This window comes from Nematolebias whitei, chromosome 5, assembly GCF_014905685.2.
Source record: "Nematolebias whitei isolate Nwh7 chromosome 5, NemWhi1, whole genome shotgun sequence".
Lineage (NCBI taxonomy): Eukaryota > Metazoa > Chordata > Actinopteri > Cyprinodontiformes > Rivulidae > Nematolebias > Nematolebias whitei.
Genome location: NC_056502.1, coordinates 6,724,323 through 6,752,162, shown reverse-complemented (window position 1 = coordinate 6,752,162; position 27,840 = coordinate 6,724,323). Strand labels below are relative to the sequence as shown.

Genomic DNA, 27,840 nt, shown 5'->3' with positions numbered 1-27,840 from the left:
TAGTTCCATCCATATATTATCTTTACTTCTTCTCTTCTGGGTGGCAGGGTCACTGTGCAAGAGATGGGGAACATGTTAGGCTGATTGGTAACTCAAAATTGTCCCTAGGTGTGAGTGAGAGAGTGAATGGTTGTTTGTCTCGTTTGTCTCTATGTGGCCCTGTGATGGACTTGCGACCTGTCCAGGGTGTACCCCGCCCCTCGCACAGTGATTGCTGGACATGGGCACCAGTGACCCCCGTGACCCAAAATGGAATAAGCGGATAAAGATAATGGATGGATGGATGAAGTCTGTGTGGAACAACCCTGATGTCTCTGACATCCTGTCTCTTCCTCCACACCAGTAACATCTGCAGGAGGAGAAGAGACTAAACAGTCCAGCAGGGTGAGACATTTACAAATCAGTGATGGAAGGGATGACACCGGCTTAAATAAAATTATTTATTGTTTATATTTTCTTCTTTGTTGTGAGTCAGAATTTTTGTACTCCATTAAATTATAACTTTTTGATATCTTCCTCCATCATTGTGAGGCTGGATTTTCAAAAAATGTTAATGCTTAAGCACAAGTCAGTAATTAATGAGATAATATGGAGAGCATTAATTAATAGATGTTTAGAAAATCAATAAATGTTTTAGCCATTGTATTGAAAAGTCAAAGCATTCTCTTGGACAAGTTCTTGGAAGGTGAATATAAAAAATATATATTCAGAAAATTGTTTAATTAAAATTACAATTTTTGAAATTTGGTAATTTAAAAAAACTAAACCAATTAATCAATTTTAAGGATATTTTAACTGATGTTTGTGAACTCACACTTACTGATAAGAAAGCGTATAAAGCTGTTTTTTTTTTTAAATTACTGAATTATTATTTAAAAATTAGGGTAAACTATTGGAGAAACTTGTTTTAATTATTAATATGCTTGCAGAGACACAGGAAAAAAATCTAAATGATAAAAACCAGCACTTTCTCGATAGTTTTATTGGATTTTGAACTGGCATACATTACCCAGAACCCCTAGCGACATATAATCGAGGCGTACGTTACGTACGTCTTCCAGCTTCCGGTTTAAGTGCAAATGGATACATGACACAGTTGTTTGGGGGAAGGCGAGTCTCAGCTAAACCCTGCTAAACGTCTAAATAGTCACCGTTGGCGTTTTGACATCGAACCGGTCGCCTGGTTCCTTTAGTACCGGCCACGATGGAGGCGGTCCCCCGGATGCCGATGATCTGGCTGGATCTGAAAGAGGCTGGCGAGTTCCAGTTCAGCCCGTCCGTCAGGCAGGTGAGCTGGGCGAGGAAATGGAGCAACAGGGCTGAGGAGGTTGAAAAGTCAACCAAACTAGGCTAATGGGAGACTGAGTATTCTAATCAAGAAGAGACGCATATCGTTTCAGGAAATCCCCCCGTGTCGAGATGAGAATTTTCCAGAACATATTTATCCAGGCTAGCTAGCTGTGTGGAAAAGCAGCTCCGCCATTTGTTTGCTAACGTTAGCTTGCGGCTCCTTCATAACAAACTAGAGGCTAAAGTCGAAGCTAACTCGCTTTAAAACAACCACAGCATTCTCAGCGATAAATACAAACGTAGATGTTGGTAATATATGGACGGCGGTTCGTGTTGGCCCTGAAAGACTCACTGTCAGGAAAATTAGTAAACGGTGATCTCATCGTCACATGAACCTGAAGGTAGAAGATAATTAGCTCAGAGAAAAGGAAAGTTATCTAACTCCCAGGATAAAAACTGATTTGATTTATCTCTGGTTTAATTATTATTGGTATTTAATTTCCCTCTGGGATTAATAAAGAATAATTGAATTGGTCATGTAGGGTTACATATGTAGTCAACACCTGCTATAAAAGCTGCTGTTTAGTTATTTACTATTAAATTGGGTATTTTAAAGTTTTACCACTTAGAAATAACAAAGAAAGAAACTAATTTCTATTGAAAAAGCTTGAAAATAACTTTCAGATGAAGAAAGCCAGCAGATTGGGAGATTGTGACGAAATGAAGATTCAACATAATCTCCTGGCTTCCTTAGATAAATAACTTTATTAATGTATGTGAATGTTTTGTACAGTGCTTTGTTATGATTTGGTGTTGTATGAATAAACTGAATTGAATTGTGTTGAATTTCCACCTCACTGCAATCACCTATCGTGAGCAGAACGTTGGCGACAGTAGAAAGGAATGACTCCCTGTGAACATGAAGGAACCCAGGCTCAGAGGGTGCAATCTGCCTCGACCGTTCAGGGTTGGAGAGGACGGGAAAGAGACGGCTATGCCGATGATTTGAACGATTTTAGAGTGTTCAAATGTATTTTTAATCCCAATGTTTTTAGTTTGTCAGTTTTTTGTTCATGTCTTATTCTCTAGATGTTTTACATTGTAGCACTTGGAGATTGAAAATGTAAAGTGCAGCACAAATTCAGTAAATTATTACACACAGAATAGCTGTTGAAAAACCTTAAAAAACTAGAAAATGACTGAGTTTTAAAATTCAACATTCTGGGATGAATAATGCTCTGAATTCACAAAATCTGGCATAATTTCTATCTTTTTTTTTTTTTTTTTTTAATGCTCATTTAAATATTTCTAGCTTTTCCAGAGGTCCTGATGAACCCGAGTGGATTTTTGTTTTATTTTTAGGCCGTTAAAGCCGTGAACTATAAAAGTCTATTGCTTTAAAAGTTCCTTTACGCCTTCGTGGAAATTAAACTGTCGGAGCAAAAGCTTAAAATTATGCCATGCCTCTCTCAAATAGGAAGTAAACGACTTGACGACCAAATGGAATTCTGAGTATTTTTCCTGCATGTGGTAATTGCAGGCTCCCATTATTCAAACCTGCTGCCAACCAGTAAAAAACATGCTTTTTAAGGGATGAGTTTGTTTAATGTTTTTGCCAATACAGCAGTCTCGTTTATCGCGGGGGATCCGTACCCTATGGGAATAGTAGTACAAGTAGTAAGTAGTAGTTAATTTTATTATTTTAAGGCGTTTTAAACCCTTCACGCTCTAAAAGAGCACAGTGTCATGATTTCAGCTCCCTGCAAGCACTCTTGGCCACGCCCACTTCTCCGCTGCACAGCTGATCAGCTGCAGCAGGAAGTTTATCCTGCCGTGTGGGCTGCACAAAGCTGCAGTAGGTGCTACATAATTTAAAATAATTTGTTTTAAATAAAAATTTCATGCCAATTGTGTGGCTCATCCATCAATCAGCCAATCGTGTGTCATGTCCAATCTTATTTTGAAAAACCGCGATAGAGCGAGTCCTCGATAAACGAACTGTGAAGTAGCGAGGGACTACTGTAATCTTTTGTTAGAGGTGTTGGCATTTTTCACTACTACTTAAGTTGAACCTGCAAAAAACAAGTGTAAATATGATTTAAAACTGCACAAAAGATTTCAAATGTACAAATATGATTTTACCTAAAAAAAAAAACCCAGGGAGTAATAATTCCTTCCAGAGGTAACAGATTCGTTGTACAGGGCAGTGGCCTGTGGGAGGAACGTTTTCCTTTAGCGGTTACTCCGAGAGCGAAACATCGAGCGTTAAAAATGGTGATGCCTTTAAAGCTCATCTAAAAGTGGAAGCATATAGTGATTTTGAAATAATGCTGGAAATATAACCTTTTAGTTATTATCCTATGCTGTAGGGGGGAGTGGTGGTGCAGAGGTTAGAGCAGGTGAGCCTGTGATCGGAAGGTCGCTGGTTTGACTCCCCGGACCGACAACATCAAAAGCATGGGTGGGAGAGGTGAAGCACCCACACCTGCCTCCTCCCTCATTTGCCCCACTCTGTGCCCTTGAGCAAGGCCCTTATTTAACCCCCACCATCTGCTCCCCAGGGCAGCTCTGCTCCACACAGAGGGCTGTGGTAGCTCGGTGGTCTGTTGTGTCAGGAAGGGCATCCGGCGTAAAAACAATTGCCAAGTCTTGATGCGACTTAGTTGACCTCTGAAGAAAGGAGCAGCTGAAAGAACAAAAGAAAATAAAAATTATTATCCTTTGCTCTAATGTTTTGTTTATATATAATTGCACATGACTGTCTGGTTCCAAATGCTGGATTTTATGCTGGAACAAATATTAAACATCAATTATTTTTGAAGTGTCAATACCCTTTGTGTATGCAAAACAAAAGACTTGCTGTTTTAATTTAATTTATTTTTTTACACGAGAAAGTCAAAAACAAGTCGGCATTTGTTTTGTTGCTGTGTCATTGCACATCTGGCTCTGTGACATCTGCTTGCACAGTTTATTTAAGACCTGTGTGAAATGGATTCAGTAAAAAACCAACAACAACCAGTATATCTGCAGGGCTGTTTACCTCTCAGCCTGACATTAAGCAGATTACTGCTTAACATTTCTTGTTGGAACAGTGAGAGAGCTTGGACAACCGTCTTAGCTTTTTATAAAAACAAATGATTAGCATTGTAGCTAACCGACTTATCAAACATTAAGTAATTAAAAAAAATATATATATATTCTGTTATGCTGCATTTGTTTTTGTTGTTACAACTGAAGACCTAAAGCAAATGTTTTTGAATCGACACATTTATATACTTTAATTTCTTTTACTCTAGTTCATCTTAAAGAACTACGGAGAGAATCCAGACAACTACAATGAGCAGCTGAAGAAGCTGGAGGCTCTGCGGCAGGTGGGTGTAGCATGTAAAACTTTAGCTTAGCAGAAATATTCCCGTCATCTTTGTGGCTCTTACTGTTTTTAAAGCTGCTTAGGAGTGTTTCGTAACTTATTGTCAATTTTCAACGTGTTGGATATGATGTACAATTCCAGTAAAATGGCAGAAACATACTTTTGTCAGTTAACAAATACAGCTGCAAATATCACAAAATCACAAAGTTGTAGTTTGACCCAGATGTCACTAATGCTGATGCGATACACTATACATTTAATGTGTCCCTAATTCCAGTGATTTAAATGACACTCTGCCAATAATAATAATAATAATAATAATAATGTCATCACAATGTCAGCACTGTATGTTTCCATACAATGGCGAAATTAGTCTGCATTCAACCCATCCACCGCCAGGTGGTGCAGTGGGCAGCTATTGAAAGCGCCCGGTGGGGGGGCATTTTGGGGATGAGGCGTGCTGCCCAGAGATGCCACGTGATGTGCAGTGACTGGGGATCGAACCTGGGACTTTCGGGTCCCAAGCCGGCTGCTACTTTAAAGCTACAAAAGACACATAAAGTTTAATAAAATCTATACCTTTATGTGTTTTTGTTGCTGCACTCGGAGAGGAAACCTTTTGTACAATAAGCTGAAGTGTGTCATCTCTTATTTTATTTATATTTCTTGCATTAAGCTGAATCATGTGGACACGCCACTTGTCTGCTTTCTATGCATTTACCACTTCCTTGTCTGTTTCACTCACTATTTAAACAGTGCGTGTTAAACAATGCACTATAATATATGGATTGTATGAATGTTGTACACTATCTCTGTTTTAAATGTCATAAATCAAGTAATTATTCAATAATTTAATGTGGTGAAACAGTTGCTGGATACAGATACCCATCACGACAAGTTGGTCTGAACTGAAAACAAGCATTTAAAAAGTTTACGCATATTTTTACAGCATAACAGATAAATGATTGTTTGTTTGACATCTCATCCATCCCTACTCTGGTCAAAGTTTTAAGTCTAGCCACATTTGACACGTCTGAAAATGAGCTCTGTAAAAAGTCAACAAGAAAAAGGATCAATTTCAAACCTTCATGGTTAAGACTGGGGGGGCATATGATGCAACACAGGGTTACATCAGTGTCTTTGCCGATATAGTGATTTTGTGCTGTAAAGGTTAAGAACATCTGATGTAACGGCAGAAACTAGTCGATTGTGTTTGTTTACAGAGCGCTGTGAACGTGACGAGGGATTTCGAGGGATGCAGCACTCTGAGGAAATATTTTGGCCAACTGCATTACCTCCAGAGCCGAGTGCCCATGGGACCGGGCCAGGAGGCCGCAGTACCCATCTCATGGTAGCAGCAGAACGCTAAAACACAAGAAAACCGTTTCGCACTCGCAGCCTCATCAGTTTTCTGTTTTCACCATTGAACTAAAGCAGTCTGGAGCTGTTTGCTGTGACTTGTTGCACTTTATGTTTCACATGATATTTTAAAGCCGAGTAATTTATAAGGGATATTGTTCACGTGCATGACTTCATGGCAGTTTACCTTTTTATTCTTGCCAATAAGTTGCTTTTGAATTTCCTTCAGGACTGAAATTTTCTCTGGAAAAACAATCACCCATGATGACATCAGCTATGAACAAGCGTGCATCCTCTACAACCTTGGTGAGAGAACGCAAACAACAATTTATAGCTTTCAACTTGAGCATTTGTGATGTTTGAAGGTATAACTGAGAACAAATTCACCAGACACAAGTACTGGGAACAATTTAAATCTCCTGGCGTATGTAAGTTTTAGTTCAGTAGTCCCTCGTTTATTGCGGGTGTTGGGGAGCCCTCCCCCCCCCACAATAAGTGAAAAATTATGAAGTAGGGATACAGTAGTCCAAGTTCAAGTAAACTTTGTCATTACCATGTCATGTGGTACACGAGATGGAATGAAATTATGTACACAAGTAGTAGTAATAGTAAGTAGTAGTTTATTTTAGTATTTGTATACAAACGTATTTATTAAAACGCCTTAATAATTACATATTAAGGCGTTTTAAACCCCACTCTCTTGCAATGTTCTAATCTCTTAAACCTACGTGATTTTAACAACACACTTATATGTAGCTACTAAATTTTACTCACCAGGCTCTGCAGAACAGGAGCGGAGCTTGTTCTGGTCTGACTCCGTTCTGGTCTGACCCGGTTCATTTCTGCAGACCTAACTGGCAGGGACAAAGCCCACAATCAATGATGTCAACTCTTAATCCTACTAATTTTACCAACATACTTATATGTAGTTACTAAATTTTACTTGCTCTGGGGTTCACCGCTGGGTGTGGAGGTCTGGTTCTGGTCCAGTTCAGTGCAGCTTGAGATTTGAAGTACATTTCAGGGGGGTGCAGACCTTCTGTTGGCTGGCGTCGGACCATAGGTACTCGATTTGAGTCAAAGTATGGATGAAAAAAGTCCCGATGGGCTCGGCGCACGTCCCCACTTATAGGCCCTCGTGGGCCGGGTACCAGCTCTCGTGATTCACCGATGGGTCTAGAGGTCTGGTTCTGCTCCTGTTCTGGTTCGGTTTGGTGGGTTCAGTTCAGCTTCTCTGCATCCTCTGGGCGCTGAGCAGATCAAACCTTTACCTCTGGACTTTTCAGCAGAAAGAAATGGAGCTTCTGGGCGGGGCCCTGTTGCCTTCTGGGAAATGTGGTCATTATGAGCGGAAATACAGTGGAGGCTTACCGAGAGAAAACTACAAAATAGTGACACCTGTCCGAAGTATTTTATTTTTGTCATTAACTTTTTCACATCCACATGAGTACAGTGACACAGTATTACTGTACAGTCCACAAACCACAATATTTGAACTGCGAAGTAGCGAGGGACTACTGTATTTAAATTTTTTACCATACATTTCAGATTTCCATACATAAAATAAATAATTGTGCAAAGTGCTGATGAACCTGATTTCTCTTTTTTTTAATTAAAATTATTCTCTTTAGACATTTTTATATTTATTCAAATAGAACCCTAAGCATTAAGGCCTATAAGTTTTATTACCTCTGATTAAACTTTCCTGCTAAAGGACCGTGTTAAAAATATATATTTAAATTATTTCAAAGTGGCGTATCTCTGCAGGAGACACAAAACAGGCTTCAGTGTATTCACCTCAACAAGGCAAAGCTAAGCTGTCAGCAATGGAAAACAACAACTATTTACTTTATGAACTACAGAGATGTTTTTTATTCTTAATATAATTTAAACATGTTCATTATTTTGTGCTTTGATATAAATTAAGATTTTAGGTCCAGAGATGGGTGCTCTTCACCTCTTGTTTTATAAGACCTTGTAAACAAGATCCAGAACTTTTTTCATTTTATTTTTAAAGCAAAGATAATTTTTTTACTATTTATTTTTTGTATTTAACTCCACTGTTACTCTTAATAAATCATGCAAGTCACATCAGACAGGGATCAAGGAATTCCTTCAGATCCATGGATTTATTTCTTTGTCCTTGATTCTAACTTTCAGTAGAAATTAAAACATTCAATAAAAGCCTTTTAATAATCTTTTTAACATCCTTTAACAAATATGTTCATGTGAAGTTTAAACATTTCTATCTCCAAAATATTCAGTATGTAATATTTTGTGCTTAATGAAAATAAAAATGCAGCTTGTTGGCTCAGAAAGCTGTCGGGACACATTCTGTACTTCTTTACTGCAGTAAAACGTTTGAATGCCCAGCGAGTGTTTACTCACTGCACACAGCTGGAGCTTCACATTTCTCCAACCTGTTTGTGAAATCTTTGTAGGGGCGCTGCACTCCATGTTGGGAGCCATGGATAACAGAGTATCTGAGGAGGTACGGCAACACATGCACAATAATTGTGTTTCCATTTGCACACACAGTCTGAAACGATCTGCTCTGTTTTCAGGGGATGAAGGTGTCGTGCACTCACTTCCAGTGCTCAGCTGGGGCTTTCTCCTACCTGAGAGACCATTTCAGCCACAACTTCAGTGTGGATATGAGCCATCAGATTCTTAACCTCAACATCAATCTTATGCTGGTAGGAAACACACAGCACGTGCACGCAAACGCACAGAAATGTGTTATTAACCTGCGTTTGTCTCCCAGGGGCAGGCTCAGGAGTGTCTGCTGGAGAAGTCCATGCTGGATAACCGGAAGAGTTTTCTGGTTGCCCGCATCAGTGCTCAGGTTTATATTTTATTGTTAAATAAATATTCATCACATTTAACTGCATCGCAGCGTACAATAAAGATGATTTTATTTAAACGGATAAGTGTGGCTGTGCTGCTGCAGGTGGTGGATTATTATAAAGAGGCCTGCAGGGCTCTGGAGAACTCCGAGACAGCATCTATGCTGGGAAAGATCCAGAAAGACTGGAAGAAACTGGTTCAGATGAAGATCTACTACTTTGCTTCCATCGCTCATGTGAGTATTGGGACTGATTTTTGTTTGAAAGTGTAAAGATGTATGTTTGTGTACTTATATTTAAAGTGTTGGCTGCACAAAACGATCCAGTTCTTGTTTTCCTCCACAGCTCCACATGGGAAAACAGGCAGAGGAGCAGCAGAAGTACGGAGAACGGGTAAACACTCATTTTATTATTAATTAGATTTATTATATTTTCAATAATTATCAGCACTTGCTTTAGTTTTCATATGATGGAAATTTACCTAAAGGAGTAAAGATCATCCATTAATTTTTGGTGCCTTAATAATCAACATCTTGGAAAATGGCAAAATCTTTTTTACATTTTGTTTTAAGAACGGTTGTTTTCAGTTTTTGCTCTTTAATCTCCTACAGCAAACCTAATCAAAACTACAAAACCTAATCAAAACTACAAAACCTAATCAAAACTACAAAACCTAATCAAAACTACAAAACCTAATCAAAACTACATTTATAAACATACGAAAAGTGTTAGTTTCAAAGCTCTTAACACGTCAGAGGAAATATTTTTATTTTATGAACACTTTAAAGATGTAAATTCTGTTCAACTGAGTTTCCCAACTGACCTTTTTAAAGGAAAAAGTTTTATTTTGTTTTCATCTCTAAACTTTTTAATTTATCAGTAGCTTGCAACTTTGTATGTTATAGGGATGTGCGATATGGCATAAAATTCATATCACAATATCTGTTCTGATGGGTGGCCTTAACGATATATTTCATTATGTTTTTGGTATAAAACAAGCAATCGGAATGAAAAAATAAAAAGCATAAGCTGTCCATTTACCATCATTTATTTTGAAAACTGCTATACCACAAAATAATCTCAATCAAGAAAATTCCACTACTAGGTCCAGAGAGTTTTACAATAATAAACAACTCAAGTATTGGGTTTCTTTCTTGTAGTGCAAAACAGTGCAAAAGAGATCAAATGTAGTTTTAGCCATATGTTTTAAACAAAATAATATAACTCTTAGTTTCCAGTCTTCTCGCTTAAGAAATGAACAGCAACGAGCAGCATTTAGTGCACACTGAAAACACTTAACAAAACTCAAATTCAAAATATTGTTGTCATTTAGAGTCTAGAGATTGTTGGCCAAGACCACTAGCTTGCACACTGTCTCTGGCTTTAACAGAGACCGGTGTCATGAAACGATGTTAACACCAATGCTAAATGTCTGAAGGAGAACTCGTGGCTGGAATGCAAAGGTATTTCTTGGCCAGCCTTGCCATTCTTGGAAAAATAGCCTGGTTCAGTCTCCACCAGTCCAGTGGGTCAGTTTCTGACAGATAAAAGTTTGGCTTCAAAAGCAAAGGAGGGGTTCCTCCAGTGGGCGTCTCCTTCCTCTTTAAAGAGCGCTGACACAAAATGGCGACCAGTTTCCTCTGTGGCTTTGACCAGACAGGGTCTCGCAGTAAAATCACACAACACAATGTTCTTTTCACAGATCAGAGAGCAGGTTTAACCCTTTTTATTTAGTAGAATGCACTCTCTAAAGCTAACCAACGCTTACTTTAACTTTCGATGGAACACAGCGTTTTGCGCATGCGTCCGAATACGGCAACAGTACGGCAAGCCGGCCGTAGATGGCTTGTAGTTTTGCTACTTAGCTCTCAAAGAAAACAGACTTTTTTAACACCATTTACGCAGTTTTCAACAACAACAAAAAGTAACAGTTAAATCTGACAACTGATTTGACATTAGACACAGCATTACTGTGGTTAGCTGGTAGAGACAGATCTCTATCATAGATAAATACTGTGTACCGTATATATCACACATTCCTCGTATGTAATATTCAAAGATAAAGAATCCTCAAACAAGTTGTAAAACTTTATAGCTGTCTCCTTTGTGTAGCTTATATTTAACACAAAATAAAAAGTTGTATCTGTCTTTTTTTTTTATCTAAATCCAACAGAAAAATATCTAAATACATCAAGCAATCAAAAACTTGTACCTTCCAAACTTTGAAAGATACAGACATGTTGGCAAATGTTAGAATACTTTTCTTTACTTCTCAGAAACAGATGTTTATTCACAACAGTCACATAAAACTTGGTTTGCATTTATTGAAGTGTTCTCACTCTAATTTAATGTATTGGTATTTAAATGGATGGCAAGGGCAGAACAGTGGTTAGAGCTGTGGCCTCACAGCAAAACGTTTGCAGGTTTGCCTCCCGGCCTTTCTGGGTGGAGTTTGCATGTTCTCTCTCTGCATGTGTGGATTTTCTCCATATACTCCGGTTTCCTCCCACAGAACAAAAACATGCACGATATGTTGAGTTAAATGGTAACTCTAAATTGTCCCTACGTGTGAGTGAGTGTGAGAACGGTTGTTTGTCTCTATGTGGCCCCGTGATGGACTGGAGACCTGTCCAGTGTGTAACCCGCCTCTTGTGCATTGACTGCTGGAGATTAGCACCAGCTCCCTGTGACCTGGACAGGAAAACGTGGGTAAAGAGATGGATGGATGGATGGATGGTTGGATGGATGGATGGATGGATGGATGGATGGATGGATCAGTTAAATGACAGGAGTGTTCTGTCTCCCACAGTTGGCTTATCTGCAGAGCTCTTTGGACAAACTCAATGAAGCAATCAAGCTAGCTAAGGTAAAGCACTCCTCACACATTTTGGTGTCGCTGCAACTTGTCAGAAAGTTTTTTTCGTTTTGTTTTACAAACCGGACTTTGTTTTGTTCTGATCCAATCAGGGTCAACCTGACAGTGTGCAAGAGGCCTTGAGGTTCACCATGGATGTAATTGGTGGAAAGTGAGCAATAATTCTCATCCTCATTTCACAGCGTTTCTCTGGAGTTATTTTATTGTTGACAAAACTAGAGATATGTCTGTATTTATATAAAAAATGTATTTGCACCTAAAGGTTTAATTCTGCCAAAAAGGACAACGACTTCATTTATCACGAGACTGTTCCCTCTCTGGAGACTCTGGCCTCAGTCAAAGGTAACAGAAGTATTGTTTTGTTTCTGCATTCACTTAGGTTATGTGTGCATGCAAAGCTAGTTTTGCATGTTCTTTAAATGTATTTTGATGTAACGTGGTATGAATAGAATGCTTTGTGTTGTTTTAACTTTCTGTAGCAGTGTGTCTGTGTGTGTGAATCAGCTTTAGTGAAATAAAACAGGATATATCTGTTTACTAATACAGATGCTTTCATTCTTGAACAAGCAGTAATTTACATCCATCTTTAAAAGCCAAATGTGCAAGAATGCCAGTCAGAAGTTACATTAATGAATTATGCACTTTGGTGGTAAAGTTTAACTTTTATACAAAAGTCCTCATTGCAAACATATTGGGTGTAAACCAGCAGAAAACTGAAATTAATCTTCAAACATTCATACTTGTAAAAGCAGGAAACAGTGATATTTTGACACTTTAAACTAAACAAATAAATGTAAAAATATATTGCTGTAGTCAACTAGCACTTTTTTTGTTTACCGTAATGTCTTTAGCACTTTGTAACACCTGAAACAAATATGTGCAGAGTTTCCAAATATGACATTCTCAGGTCAAACTAAGTATGAATATGCATAAATACATCCACCCATCATCTTCCACTTGTTCTGAAGTCGGGTCGCGGGGCAGCAGCTTGAGCAGGGAGGCCCAGACATCTCTTTCCACAGCCACCTCTTCCAGCTCTTCTGGGGGGACCCCAAGGTGTTCCTAGGCCAACCGAGAGACGTAGTCTCTCCATCGTGTCCTGGGTCTTCCTCGGGGTCTCCTCCCAGTCGGACATGCCCGAAACACCTCCTTAGGGAGGCGCCCAGGGAGCATCCTTGCCAGATGCCTGAACCACCTCAACTGGCTCCTCTCAATGTGGAGGAGCAGCGGTTCTACTCCGAGTCTCTCCTGATAACTGAACTTCTCACCCTGTCTCTAAGGGAGAGTCCAGCTACCCTGCACATGAAACTCATTTCAACTTCCTGTATCAGTGATGTCATTCTGTCAGTCACTACCCAGAGCTCGTGGCCATAGTTGAGGGTATGATCGTAGATTATAGACATGCCTTACAGCTCAGCTCCCTCTTCACCACAATAATGTGGCAATGGGCCCCCATTCACATACTCATGGAGCACCCCCCACAGTGTACCTCGAGGAACACGGTCAAATGCCTTCTCCAAGTCCACAAAACACGTGCAGACTGGGTGGACAAACTCCCATGACTCCTCGAGGACCCTAGTGAGGGTAAAGAGCTGATCCAGTGTTCCATGACCAGAACAGAACTCTCATTGTTCCTCCTGGATCTGAGGTTTGACCGACGATCGGACTCTCTTCTCCAGAAGCCCTGAACAGACCTTACCCGTGAGGCTGAGGAGAGTGATGCCCCTGTAATTGGAGCACACCCTCCGGAACCACCTCCCCAGTCTGCCAATCAATTATTTATACCTCTCTATATATGCATGTCTTGGTATATATATTACAGATGTTAAGATGTTTAGTTTTCATGCATTAAATTATAAGGTCTTCTGATTTATTTAATTTATTTAAACTGAGAGATTCAAATAGTTGTGTAAGCAAAACTTTTTTCTCTTTTGCAGGGGCTCCACTGGTGAAAGCTCTGCCCGTCAATCCCACTGACCCCAGTGTCACTGGACCAGACCTTTTTACAAAACTGGTGCCTATGGCTGCTCACGAAGCCTCTTCTCTGTACAGGTAATGAAATTATGTGAAACAAAGAGTCAGACGAGTTTTTCCTGCGTTAGGAAACTTTAATCATGTCTGTTTGTTCCAGTGAGGAGAAAGCCAAGCTGTTGAGAGATGCCATGGCCAAAATCGACAGCAAGAATGAAACTCTAGAGTGAGTTCCTGAGTGTGTCTGTTTTAGAGGTTTTGATTCTGTAAAATGCTCCAACACGCATTTAGTTCTGTGCATGCTGTTCAGAACTTCTCTGAACTGAGAAGAGGATTTTTAGATATTGTACAAAGCATAAAACTTAACCAGAAAATCAAAAGTTCAGCGCATACAGGGACATATTGTATCATTTCCAATGTTTTTTTTTATGTCATGTGACTGCAGGCAGTTCATGGACTCTTTGGGCTTGGAGCCAGAGTCTGTTGACAACCTGGACATGTACAACCACATCCCGCCGGTTCTGATGGAGAAGTGTGCTGCGCTCAGCGTCCGACCAGACACCGTCAAGAGCCTCATTCAGTCTATGCAGGGTCAGTAGAAACGGCTTCAACCACGTCAGTAAAAGTGTTTTATTAAAGATGGAGTTTAAAAGATGTGATCCTACATTTTTATTTGCAACTTTTCAAACAGCGGCTGGTGTTGGTAAACTCATTCCATTATTTTAGCATAAATATTTAAGACTAAATTTTATTAAGGCCTCCTTGACAGCATTGTGAGTTATTATTTGAATTAGATTTTCTTGTATTAACACTTCATGATTCGTATATTATTTTAACCATACAAAAATGTAAAATATGTTTAATATTTGAGGATTTCTCAGGATCTGAACTCTGGAAGAGGTGATCCTACTAAAGAAGGGCTATTCAACTGACGGCCCGTGGGCCAGAACTTCAGTTCACTTCATTAAAAATAATAATAATAATAATTTTTTTAAATGTATTTTTTGAGGGGTTCAGGGTTTGGGTTTTGTGTTCTGGTCATTGCATTTATGATGCAATGCAATAAAATAAACTAATTTAAAAGGTAACAGGTTATTGTAAACTTTGGTTTATTTATATAATGATTTTAATTGCTGGCTGTCAGAAACTGTGGCCCCCTGAGCAGTTTTGTTGACTGTACTACAGTCTCAGAGTTTGTTCTGTATCTACGTAATGTTCATGTATAAACTTCATCTCTGTGCTTTTGCAGTTCTCTCAGGAGTCTTCACTGATGTAGAATCTTCACTGAAGGAGATCCGTGATGTCCTAGAGGTGGATGAAGCTGGTGAGCGGGCCCTCCAGGAGGTTTGTGGCGCTGCTGCGGCTGACATGCGCCCAGCAGCGCAGAGCCAGGCTCTGGCTGAGATCCGCAGGGACCTGGAGAAGTACATGGAGGTCCACGAGAAGGCCAGTTTTACCAACACTGAGCTCCACAGGGCTATGAACCTCCACATCAGCAATCTGCGTCTGCTGGGGGGGCCACTGGACTCTCTGAGAGATGCCCTGCCAAAGCCCCAGCTTAGTGAAGGTATGTTTGATGATACCAGTTTGTATATACTATAACAAACATTTGTTAATAAATTTTAAATGGATGTTTTTCAAGACGAGCACAAGATTAAAGACCAAATTTCACAAAATGTTGGCAAGTATAAATAATTTACATTGACAGATTTTCTTAATAATTGTCAAAAACATCTGGTTTATTTCCCCATAAATCCAGGGTTTATGGATTGTAAGGCTAAAATTTCAGAACTTTAAAAAGTCATTTCAGTGACTTCACAGCAAGAAGAAAAAACACTCCAGCTGTTTATATTTACCATACCATACCATACCACTTTATTTATAAAGCACTTAAAACAGCTACAAGGTCAACCAAAGTGCTGTACAGACAAAACAACAGGTAATATTTAAAATTGTTCATTATCCTAACAATTTTATTTTGCATTTAGAGTTAGTGGTGCTTAATGAAAGTGTCCTTGAACTTGGTTAAAGTATGACTAGTGATTCTGAAAAAAAAAGCTTAAGACTGAATGTAATTTTAGCAGTATACTTATACTTACGTATAGGAGAATACATGTTTTTTTGGATTATCAGGCGCATTAAGTGAAACAAGTTAGTTTTGACAGATTTTTGAGCACCACGTACCATATAAAATCGGTTTGAGGTCAGTAAGCACAACCACTGAATTATAAGGCTCGCTGTCGATTTTTGAGAAAATTAAATGATTTTAAGTGCGCCTCATAGTAAAAATACGGTAATTTTGATGCAACTTTGTGTGCAGAGGAAATGGCAGGACTGCAGCGTATGAAGAGGATTCTGGGAAAAGTTCAGGAGATGAGGGAACAGAGAAGCTCTTTGGAAAAACAGCTTCGTGATCTCATCCAGCAGGATGACATCACTTCTACTCTTGTCACCACAGAAAGAGCAGATATGAAGGTACTTAACTACTTAAGTTTTATTAATTAAGGGTATTATTATTTATAAACCTACAAGAAAGCATTTGGACAAAACAGATTTTAAGAACTTGTGTCAGTCAAAGATAGTTTAATTCATCTTTAAGATATTTAACTAACCCATGTCCTTCCAGCATATATTTGAGGAGCAGCTGAAGAAGTATGAGCAAGTGAAGGTTTATATTGACCAGAACCTGGCAGCGCAGGAGAACATCTTAAAGGCCCTGACCGAGGCGAACGTTCAATACGCCTCTGTTCGTAAGGGCCTGAACCAGACCGAGGAACAGTGGAACAGTACAGTCCAAGGTCTGGTGGGTTCTTATGAAGCCTATGAAGATCTCATGAAGAAATCACAGGAGGGAAAAGAGTTCTACGATGACCTGGAGACCAAAGCATCACGTCTGCTGGAGAGAGCAAAGATCCTGTGCCAGACCAGGGTGGAGGAGAGAAAGCCCATGCTGGAAAAGTAAGAAAACTTTTGAGATTTAATTTTGATATTTTGCATCAAAATATTCTTATACAAATGTGATTCAATTCATTTTTTAATGTTTGTTTAAAATTTATCCTGCTTTCTCTTAGAATCTGCCTTTTCTTTGCAGAGAGACCCAGAAGAAGCCCCCAGCACGGCCCACAGCAGCTAAGCCCTCCCAGAAGCCGAGGGTTTCTGATCCTGACTCTGCCTCTTCTAGCATAGAAGATCCAGAGTTGGCTCAGCTCAGTGCAGCCATCTTGGCCTTAGGAGGTGACCTGCCTGAAGACCTTCGCAGTCTCCCTCCTGATTTTCCCTCCTTCCCTACTGCCGGTGGTCGTGTGCCCGGTCCTGAAGCCTTCATCCCTCCTGGTGCTAAACTGGGAGGCAGCTCCTCTCTGCCTTGGCCTGGTGCTCCAGCTGCTGCTCTTCCTCACTTCCCTGCCAACCTGCCACCTCCAGAGCTCCTGGCAAGGATTGCTCAGTTCCCTACTCCGGGGCCTGTAGCAACACAAGGACCCCTGCCACACATGCCCCACCCTCACATGACTCCACAGAGGCCTCCACAAATGCCCCCTCAACCAGTTGTCTCCGGTTATCGGCCACCCCCTCCTCAAGTTCCTCAACCAGTCCCTGTTGCCCCTGTCCCAGTCCGTCACCCAACCGCAACTGTAGACAGCATTCAGGCTCCTGTTGCTAGCTACACCCCCACGCCACACCACCCTGTCCCACCTGCAGCTTCAGCTGGCTACACAGTACCACAGATTGGACCATACCCCCACATGCTGCCACAGCCAGGAGCTCCTATTCAAAGTAGGGGCCAGACTCCTGCCTCTCAACCGCAGCAGCAAAAGCTTCCACAGCAGTACCCCCAGCCCATTGGGCAACCTCTCCCTCAGGGGTACCAGCCTGGACCAAGGCTCCCTGGCCCTCCTGTTCAGCCACAAGTTTACTCTCAAGGATATATTCCCCCTCAGCTTGGTGTTCCTCCTCAGTACCAGCAAGCATTTCCTGGTCAACTTCAGCCACATCAGCAAAATGGTTTTCCACCACAGTCCCAGATACCGCACGGCTATCAGACTCCACAGACATATATACCCCAACAGCCCCCTCATTTGATGCCAGGCTCCATGCCAAGGCCATCTCAAACTGCACATCCACCAATACCTGCATCTTCTCAGCCAGGGCCCATTGTTTCTACTCCATATTTGCCCTATCCCAATCAACAAATGCCCCCACGACTCCCCCATCAACAGATAGTGCCACAGCAGCAACAAACCCCCATCAGTCCAAGTACCCAGCAAATTCTGCCTCACAGCCAAATGCAAATGCCAGGTGCTCATAGAGTACAGTTGCCCCCTACAAGTCAGACAATTCCTCCAGTGTCACTTAACTACATTCCTCCATCTAGCCAACCTACCCCTCCTACCATGCACCCTCAGATGCCCCCTGTGTCACAAACTCACATGGCTTCTGGTCCTCAGACCCACCTTCCCAGAGGACCTGTGCCCCAAATGCCTCAGAGTGCAATAACTGCACAGCATCAACACATACCTGGCCAGCCTCCCATACCAAACATCCCACAGCAGCCTCTGCAGATTTCCAGCCAATCTCAGCTTCACCTTGCTCATTCTGGGGGGGTATGTTACCCTGGTGGTGCTCCAATGCTGCCTCAGCAGCCTTTGGCACCCCAGCCAGCAGCTTCTCTTACTATGACCCATTCACAGCCTTCTATGTATCCTTCAGTTCTAGGGACTAATGTACCTCCAGGTGCCCCACAACCATCCAATGTCATGGGCCAGCATGCCCCCCCTGCTTCACACATGATTCAGCCCTCTCCTGGAGGCCCTGCAGCAGTGCAACCAACAAACGCTATCCCCCCTTCTCCATCTCCATCGCCTGGCCCTGCCTCTTTAGGTTTGAATCCCCAGCAGAGGCCCACACCAACCCCCACTCCTGGAAGTGCAGCCCCACCCACTCTTCCCTCTCCATCTGCTGTTCCTCCCTCCACATCACTATTTCAACGTGATAACTCGAGCACAGATGATCTCCTTTCCTCCAGCCCAGAAAGCCAACCTGGAGGCACCAAAGCCCCCACCAACGTCCTCCAACCCACCAAAGCTGACCCTCAGGATGGGGTGCGTCGAAGGAAAAACTCCCAAGGAGTTCTCCTTATCCACGGTGATCCATATCAAGCGCCAGAGTGTGTTGCTCGTCTTCACAGTGAGCTAGAACATTACAGATCCCAAGTAGATGCCCTGGAGCACCCCTCAGAAAATGAGAGGGGGTTGTCAGTGCTTGATGCCCGTTGGAAGGAGCTGCAGGACCAACAAGAAAAGGATGCCCGCCAGCTCTCTATAGCTATCGCCCGTTGCTACACTATGAAGAACCGCCACCAGGATGTTATGCCTTATGACTTCAATCGTGTGGTGCTGCAGTCAGGCAAAGATGACTACATCAATGCCAGCTATGTGGAGGACTTGTCACCATACTGCCCCCGCCTTATTGCCACACAGGCTCCGCTCACCGGTACAGCAGCAGACTTCTGGCTGATGGTGTACGAGCAGAAGGTGTCGCTGATAGCCATGCTCGTTTCAGAGCAGGAGCTGGAAAAGGTATTTAGTTTGAAACAAGACACTCTCTTGTAATTTAAAGTTGTTGGTTTTTTTTTTTAAATAAATTTTGTTATTTGTGTTTGTGGTTGTTGTGTCCCAGGGAAAAGTTCTACGCTACTTCCCAACAGAGCGCGGTCAGCAGCTCTCTCAGGGACCAATCACACTCAGCCTGACCACGCAGAAGACGACACCAACGCACGTGGAGCGCATGATCAGTCTACAATACCGCGACCAAAGCTTGAAGCGTACCGTCGTTCATCTCCAGTTTACGTCCTGGCCGGAGCTGTAGGTCATCTGTTTTTATAAAATCACTATTTTTCACTTTCATTTTGAACTTTTTTTTTTTTTGTGGTCTCATTAGGGGTCTTCCTGATAGCAAGAGCAACCTGCTGCGATTCATCCAGGAGGTTCATGGACACTACCTTCACCAGAGGCCCTTACACACACCTGTTGTGGTGCACTGCAGGTGATCGCTTCAGTTTATTCGTATCTTGTCTTTTCCAGTAGACTTTTTCTGTAACAAATGATTGACTTGTTTACTTCTGGCACTTGCCTTTTGATTATTACAGAAAGTATGACACATTTCTTATTAATAATGCTAGCTAGCACTTTAAAGTGTTGTCATACAATGGCGAAATTGGTTCTCTTCATTTAATCCATTGCACCTGGGATGCACCCTGGTGGAGCAGTGGGCAGCTATGTAGGCGGCCGAGGAGCAATTGGGGATTGGGTGTCCTGCTCAGAGACACCACGACATGTGGACGTGGCTGGGGATCGAACCTGGGACTTTCGGGTCCTGAGTCGGCTGCCCAACCTCTACTCCATCTCGGCCCCGTTTAGTTGTGAGACCAGTGCTGCTTACCAGCCTGCATACTTCGTTTCAGCTCTGGAGTTGGACGCACCGGTGTCTTCTGTCTGCTCTATGCTGCCCTGCAGGAGCTGGAGGCAGGGAACGGCATCCCAGACCTTCCACTGTTGGTGAAGAAGATGAGACAACAGAGAAAGAACATGCTGCAAGAGAAGGTCAGATACAGACGTCTCAAGTGGGGTTTGGATTTGATTTAGGCAGAAATATAAAAGGAATTCCTTTTAAAATGTTTAGTGCCGATAATACAGGTTAAAACTTGATTATATTGGTAAAAATGATGAATGAATTTTGAAGAACACCAAACGCCTAGTTATAGTGAATTTCACTTGTGTGTCTCCAGCTCCACCTGAAGTTCTGCTATGAGGCCGTGCTGAAGCATGCTGAGCAGGTCCTTCAGCGTCACGGCATCACCACCACCGCCTACAGCAAGAACACCAACTCTGCAGCCACTAAGGTTAGGCTCTGTGGATTTGTAACTGACCTGAAACTGTCATTTAGGATCTTCTTTGCCCTCAGGGTGTTGTGACGAACATTTTGCCTGTTCTAATATGTCTTTATACATGATTTAATTTGTTCACAAGATTCTCAACTGGACTATAAAAAAGTTAAAGATGTTAAATATTCTGTTTTAAAAAGCACAGTGCAAAATTGTAACCACTCATATTTATTCCATTTAATGTTTGCAGGTGGCAGCTACATTGAATTAATGCAGAAAGTGGATTTATAAGTAAAATAATGTGCTGTTTTAGTTTATAAAAATATTTTATTGTTTGAACTTTAACTGTAGCCAATATTGATTTTTGCACCAGTAGATTATTTTCTTTTCTTTTGTAGCAGCATAATACTTTTTAATTTTTGTCTAAAAAAATGAGTTGCAACCTTTATTTGGTAATGGACAAATCGAACTGCGCTCACTTGAATTTAGCAATTCCCTTCTACAAAGGAAATAGTTTATATTGAAGTACAATGGACACAGTCCAATTATGCTGCTGCTGCTAAAAGTTGTAAAAAAAATAAATCTAATTTCTGTCAACATGACAAGTTTTTTTCAATTGTAATAGCCTCACAGAAGATATCCATATACAGTAGTCCCACACTTATCGTGGGGGTTATGTTCGAGACACCCCCGCGATAGGTGAAAATCCGTGAAGTAGGGACGTTATGTTTATTTTAGTATTTATATATTTTAATGCTTTATAAGCCCTTCCCATACTCTTGCAATGTTCTTAACAATGTTCTAAACTCTGAATGCTCTAAAAGAGCACAGCTAAAAAGAGCAGACAGACTGATGCTATGGTTACTGAGCCAATCCAGGGGCGGACAGGCCATTGAGACATTTCCCGGTGGCCTGGCCCGCTCTTTGACCGCCCCCTCCTTTCTCTTTCTGAGGCTGTCTGTCACAGCGACAGACAGCCTCAGAAAGAGAAAGGAGGGGGTGGGGTATGTCTTTCCTCATCGCTACTGCTCAGAAAGCGAGCCAGGCCACCGGGAAATGTCCCAGTGCTCCCAATGACCAGTCTGCCCCTCAGCACAATGCTCTGGTTGGTCGTCTTCCATCAATCAGCCAACCGTGTGTCATGTACAATCTTACGTTGAAAACCCATGAGTGAGTCCGTGAAAGTCGAGCCATGAAGTATCGAGAGACTTCTATACTTGCACTTCAATGAGACTTTATGGGTGGGTGGGGCGGAGATATTTGTTACATGTTACAAAGTGTTTTAAAAGGTGGGTTAGAGTAAACCCCTTTTTGGATGAAGCTTATTTGACTTCAATGTTGTAATGTCACACTGTGCACCTCTGATTGTGGTAAAGGAATTCTTCAAGGTTTGATCTGAAGAGGTGTCCATGTTACTATCAGTAGAACAGCACCAGTAGTAAATGGATAAATCTTCACTTTGCCGCTCCTCTTTGTTGTCTTTTAACATTTATCTCGTTACTGAACTTCCTCTGCAGCCTTACTCGAGACAGGAGTCTCAGCAGGACATCATCCTCGGTGGGGACATGCCCATCAGCTCCATTCAGGCCACCATCGCCAAGCTCAGCATCCGGCCCCCCAGCGCCACAGACCCTGCCATGGAGGCCAGCACCTCGTGTGGTCCGGAGGAGCAGGGTGAACCCGTCCTACCGAGCATCGACTCAATGGGTGACCAGCAGATGTTCCAGGACCCCTGCCCTTCAACAGATTCCCAGCCCCCGTCCTCCTTCAGCCCACCTCTCACCTCGCCTGCACACTCTCCTCTACCGCCCAATGGCCTCGATGGTTTCTCCCCAGCAGTTCCTGAGGCTGCACCCTGCATCAGCCCCCCTCCTGCTTCTACAGCGCCGTCTGCTTCATCCCTGGACCTTCTGGCCTCTCTGACACCGGAGGCGTTCTCTTTAGAAGGAGGAGGTCGGGGGAAACAACGTGTGACCAAGCAGAGCTTTCTGCAGCCCGCAGAAGGTCAGGGTCTCCACGCAACTCGAGGTGACGACGGCAGCGACCCCCTCAGCAGCTTGGACCCCCTCTGGAGCCTCAGCAAGCACTGAGATAAATCCAGAGGTTGCTGCTTTCTCTCTTTTTGCCACCAGGTGTCAGCAAAGGCTTGTAGCTTTTTCTAATCTTTAGCATTCTGGAGACACTTTAATGGTGATAACCAAGATGTGCCTGTTGGCCAACGATGACGGTGTAATCTCTAAACTAGTAACACAGAACACTTCTTTTCTTTACACTGGTGGCTTCTGGGACCACGTCACTATGCACTTGTCTCTATCCCCTCATGTTCTGTCACTCCTTGCTGCTTTTCTTTGTATGTTTTGGGTAGATGTGCAACTTCCAGCCCCTAGATGTGAGCCGCCAAAAGAAAAAAGTCCAAGTATGCACTCCATGTTCACGAAGCCTGTCTGACGTGAGCAGTGAAGCGTCACGGGGCTGCATCGATTCAACGACTGGAGGAACTGATGTTTGGAGCTTTAGGGAGTTATTTTTCAGAACGTGACGTCTCCAGGTCTGTGCGTGCGAGTCATCATTGTAATACAGAATAGCACACGAATCGGCATGTTTTTAAAAGTTGACTTAATTTTCTTTGTATTACTGTAAATATATTAAAGTTAGACTGTTTCAAAAATTGTTCCTCTAGAAAAAATGTTGAATAAATCCAGTAGACAAGAGTTATATCAAAGCTTCTTTATTTGAAAATTAGTAAAAAGTTTATTTCTTTTTGTTACAAAATGGTAAATAAGTTACCTCCGTTACAAGAGCCTGCAGAGATCGTAGCCAGCCAGTGAGAAGAGGAGGATCAAGTTTAGTCTAAATTTGGCTGAAGTTAAACGATTCAGCCGTAAACAGATTTCTGCTGTTTGTTGTGACGATGCAGTCACAGGAAGTTTCCTCCTCTGCTCAGAGGACAAAGAGTGAAGGCAGCATCTACAAACTGATATGAAACCCAGAACGCAACAAGAAGCGTTCATTTAAATTAGGCATAAATGTTTTATTAGAAAACACAAACCAAAACATTCATGAGCTGAAACCGTCACTGACCCTCCTGACTTCAAGACGTCTTTGAAAATACATTTGTTGTTTTTTGTATTTTTATTGACATTAAAACCTCAAGTGCGTTACGAAAAGGTGCAATTTATACCTGAACAGGGTTCCTTTAAATCTAGATAAAAAATAAATTAAAAAGACTTGTAGGGGAGTTTGGACACCAGCATAATCCAAGCTCCACAAGTTATTAGCAGTCCTGCTGGCACTTTGACGTTGGAAAAAATATTTCCAGCCTCAACTCCTTTTTATGTAAATAAAATAAACCGGTAAGCTGCAAACTAGTGACCCACAAAGCAACTGAATCACAACCTCGTGTTACACTGAAAAATAATTAATTTTCCTTTTTTGGCAGTTCTGTAAGTTTACAGTAAATGTTTTAAATCATGACACCGGGAGCTTTGAAATAATAACGGTGTAAGAAACCTGCAACTGTTCAATAAAGTACGAAGAACTTATCAGTAACTTTGACATCTCTGAGCTGTCACATCTAAAAACAGTAGAACTGATTTTAAAACAAGCTGGTTCCACTGGGGAGCCTAAAATGTGGATATATTACGGTCCAGTCTGAATTAAAAAATCAACATGTATTTTCCAAAATGTCAAAGTTCCTCTTAAGACAAATTCACATTTATAGACGACTTGAAACAAACTGTACAATTACAATTTCCAACCTTCGGCTGCACGACAAAAAACACGATCAATGAGCCGTTAACGGAGCCATCGAGGCAACGCCACTGGTTTCTGTGGGACGCAGCCTCAGTGGCTGCTTGTTCAAAACTCAAATTCTCTTAATCTGCCATAATCCAGCTGCTCGTTACCTGCATGTAAACATGGCTGCGTCCCGGAGGAACCAGGTCTGTTGCCGACGCGCTCGTGCACCAGCGATGTGGTTTCAGATTAACGCACCTCTCCTGTGTGGAAGGTGACGTTAGCAAAAGTGCATTTTAAAGTGTGAGCAGAACGGTGCACTGAAATGCTGTGAGGAATTAATTCTCTCATCCCGAGATGACATTCAGCAGGCGATGCAGATAAAATATATTCCTGATATTCTTGGCATGTTACGCTCTTCAAAAGTAGCTGAACACAATAAAATGGGATTAAATATCCTATAATTTCTCAGGTGAGTGAATGTTTAGGGATTTAAAAGGACCCAACAACATTTTGGGCTGTTAAATTTTAGAATTTATCCATTTATGTATTAGATATTACAAACTGAACAACTGGATTTGCTTTAAGGAACTTTACAAAGACTGAACAGTAAAACCTAATGCTTGGACAACAATGTAAAAATAAATATTAGAAATATACATTTTAATTGAGCTGTTTCTGTAGCAGAAGGAAGACCTGCACAATATTCAATGGTTCTATGGATCAACTGATGTTACAAATGTAACCTGAAGAGGATTAGAGCCATGGTGCAACTCCTTTTTCTACTGAATTCTGACTTTAATCTCAGAACTCAGGGGGAAAATATTACCATGGCCCTAATCCTCTTCCGTTTATTTAATGCCACTTTTAGAAATAAGAATGCTAATTTGGTCTAGTTGAATTTTCCGATGTGTGAATCTAAATTTCTTTGAAAATATGTCGCAAATTGATCAAAGTTCAATAATTCTCTGAACAATAAGTCCTTCACTGATTTAAAAAAAAAAATTAATTGTTCTTGAAGTTACTCGTGGCAAAGTATGAAAGTTAATCCTGAATGATGTTAAAGGTAGTCGTTTAAAAGTGTTTACAGATTTATTAAAAGCAATCCCTGAACATGGGGCCACGTTCAATGTGAACCAAACGCTCGGCAGAATCCACTGAACCTCACGTGGAGACGGACCGAGTCCGGCCGCCGTCTGCAGGTGCACAACGAGCGTGCGACCGGAACCTGGGAGGTTTAGTGTAGGTGGAAACGTTCGTGGGAAGAAAACGAGTCGGACAAGAACAAATATCCTGCAGGACGGGGAGGCCCCACGAAGAGGTCCACATTCCTGCAAGCGGCTTTTGTAAAACTTCTAGACCTTTGAGTGTAAAGTTTCGTCCAAACTTATCTCATCTGCATATTTTATTCAACAAATCAGAGCAGAAATAAATTTGTAATTGTCAAACTTCATTCCAAATAACTCATGGACGTCGCCATTCTTCTTCTATTTTTAGTCTTCGGTTGTTTCCGTAGGTAAATAAACGCACGTGGTTGTTGACAACCTGTAACAAACTTTGTTCACAAGTTGTTGTTTTTTTAATTAAGGACAGATTAACCTTCAATATAAGATAAAAATATTTTGACAGATCTTCATGACATTGAAACGAGTAAATGTTAAAATTTTACAACAAACCGTACTGACATCGTTTCTGGTTAACTTTTGTATTTTCAACTTAAAAAGTACTTGGAAATATTGCAATTTTATTTATTTTGAAACCTTTTTTTCTCACTTGGAGGAGTTGAGGATCAAATTTAATGACTAATTATAGGTTTTTATCAACAATATGGAAGTGAGTAAACGTGAACTTTAATCCAGTTTAGTTCAAGTCGCTTCTTGTGGACAATTATTGTATTAAAAAAAGGAATTAAATCTAATTTAGGACAGGTGAGGTGTAGAGGTTTAAAAATAACACAAGGATCATTTCCTGAAAAGAAGGTGAACAAACGGTAACGGCATCAATCACAACTTGCACACAATCATCTAAGCTTCACACAAACAGCCCCCCCCCCCCAAAAAAAAAAACTCCAAAAGCATCACTTTTCAGCAAAACCGTAAAAACAGCCAGTCTGAGACGCTGCCAAACATCCTCCTGGTTTCCTCTCTGCAGAATATTTACAATAAGAAGCTGGGATTAGTAATCCATAAAGCAACTGTTACTCAAAAGTTTCTAATAAATAGATTTTTACATATAAAACATCCCCCACTGGAGGCTTATACAGTAATCTGCAGTTCTCACACACGTCACACACTTTGTTCAGCGGATCGTTTGCCTTAAAAAGAGTCCAAATTATTCATTCATTCATTCATTCATTCATTCACTGCTCAGTTAATTCCAACAGGCCTCAGAGCTGTCTGGTGCACCAAGGCTGCACTTCACCGCTGAGTCAACAGCACAAAAGGAATATAAACGTATTAAAAAAAAAAGAAGAAATCACTACTTTTCCTCTTTTAGAGGGTGGGGGGTCACAGTGAAGCCCCACCCATGTCAGCAGCATGAAGGGCAGAGCCACAAAAACAAGCTTATACATAGTTAAGGTTTTAAAAAAAGAACTTGATAGATGGCTAAAGAGAGAAGCGTCCAGCTGTCCTCCCTCCACGTCTAGGTTTAAAACACGTTAGTGCTAAAATTAAAACGCGAGTCTGATGATGTCGTCTCATCCAGAGCAACACGTGCATGTTCTGAGTGTTCCCACCGGTGCCGGCTGCCCACGCTCCTCAGTCCAGCTTCTCCAGCACCGAAGGCACGTAGACCAGGCTGAGCTCGCTGCCGAAGTCGCAGACGATGGCGGCGTTGTCGAGCACCAGCAGCTGCCGGACGCCCTGACCGTCGCCGCTCGGGCTCAGGTAGACCGTCTGCAGCAGGTCGCCGAAGTTCAGGTCCCAGAAGGAGACGCAGCCCTGACCCCCCGTCACCAGCAGAGACTCGGAGATCACCCCCAGACTGGCCCCGCAGCCCACCTCCTGGTGACGAGGACAAACGGGTTACACAAACAACTCCAAGAATTTTCTTTGAATCGGTTTTTCTGAGGAAAGATGAACTTTTAGGACGAAACCGTCTCAAACTAAAACCAGGCAAGATTTATCTGAGGAGTTGGATTAAATTATTATTTTCCTCTTAAATGAGCAAAAATGTGTTAAAAAGACTCCTTTAAACTTTGTGTGTGTATCTATTTGTTTGTTTGTATGTATGAATGTATGTATGAATGAATGAATGTATGAATGAATGTATGAATGAATGAATGAATGTATGAATGAATGTATGAATGTACGAATGCATGTATGAATGTACGAATGCATGTACGAATGCATGTACGTATGAATGAATGTATGTACGAATGCATGTACGAATGCATGTACGTATGAATGAATGTACGTACGAATGAATGTATGAATGTATGAATGAATGTATGAATGAATGTATGAATGAATGTATGAATGAATGTATGAATGAATGTATGAATGAATGTATG

The 27,840-nt window shown here is 41.5% G+C and overlaps 2 protein-coding genes across 2 annotated transcripts in view; one reads left to right on the top strand and one right to left on the bottom strand.

Annotated features, from left to right (window-relative positions):
- The first annotated feature begins 1,204 nt into the window (after positions 1 to 1,204).
- ptpn23a (protein tyrosine phosphatase, non-receptor type 23, a) lies at positions 1,205 to 23,302 on the top strand. Its single transcript, XM_037676119.1, has 24 exons — positions 1,205 to 1,288; positions 4,587 to 4,661; positions 5,884 to 6,011; positions 6,249 to 6,325; positions 8,461 to 8,510; positions 8,584 to 8,715; positions 8,784 to 8,864; positions 8,970 to 9,101; positions 9,211 to 9,258; positions 11,675 to 11,731; positions 11,833 to 11,891; positions 12,003 to 12,082; positions 13,678 to 13,792; positions 13,872 to 13,937; positions 14,157 to 14,302; positions 14,961 to 15,278; positions 16,032 to 16,186; positions 16,338 to 16,669; positions 16,803 to 19,287; positions 19,388 to 19,572; positions 19,649 to 19,753; positions 20,172 to 20,310; positions 20,496 to 20,609; positions 22,109 to 23,302. Exons 1-24 carry the CDS (start codon positions 1,205 to 1,207, stop codon positions 22,679 to 22,681), a joined length of 5,736 nt encoding a protein of 1,911 aa, XP_037532047.1. The 3' UTR covers positions 22,682 to 23,302.
- A 3,628-nt stretch (positions 23,303 to 26,930) lies between these two features.
- Positions 26,931 to 27,840, bottom strand: part of LOC119409262 (SREBF chaperone) — a 38,835-nt gene continuing 37,925 nt past the window's right edge. Inside the window, exon 23 of the mRNA XM_037676118.1 lies at positions 26,931 to 27,331. Within this exon, the coding sequence (XP_037532046.1) occupies positions 27,086 to 27,331 (246 nt within the window). The 3' untranslated portion in view covers positions 26,931 to 27,085. The remainder of the gene's footprint in view (positions 27,332 to 27,840) is intronic.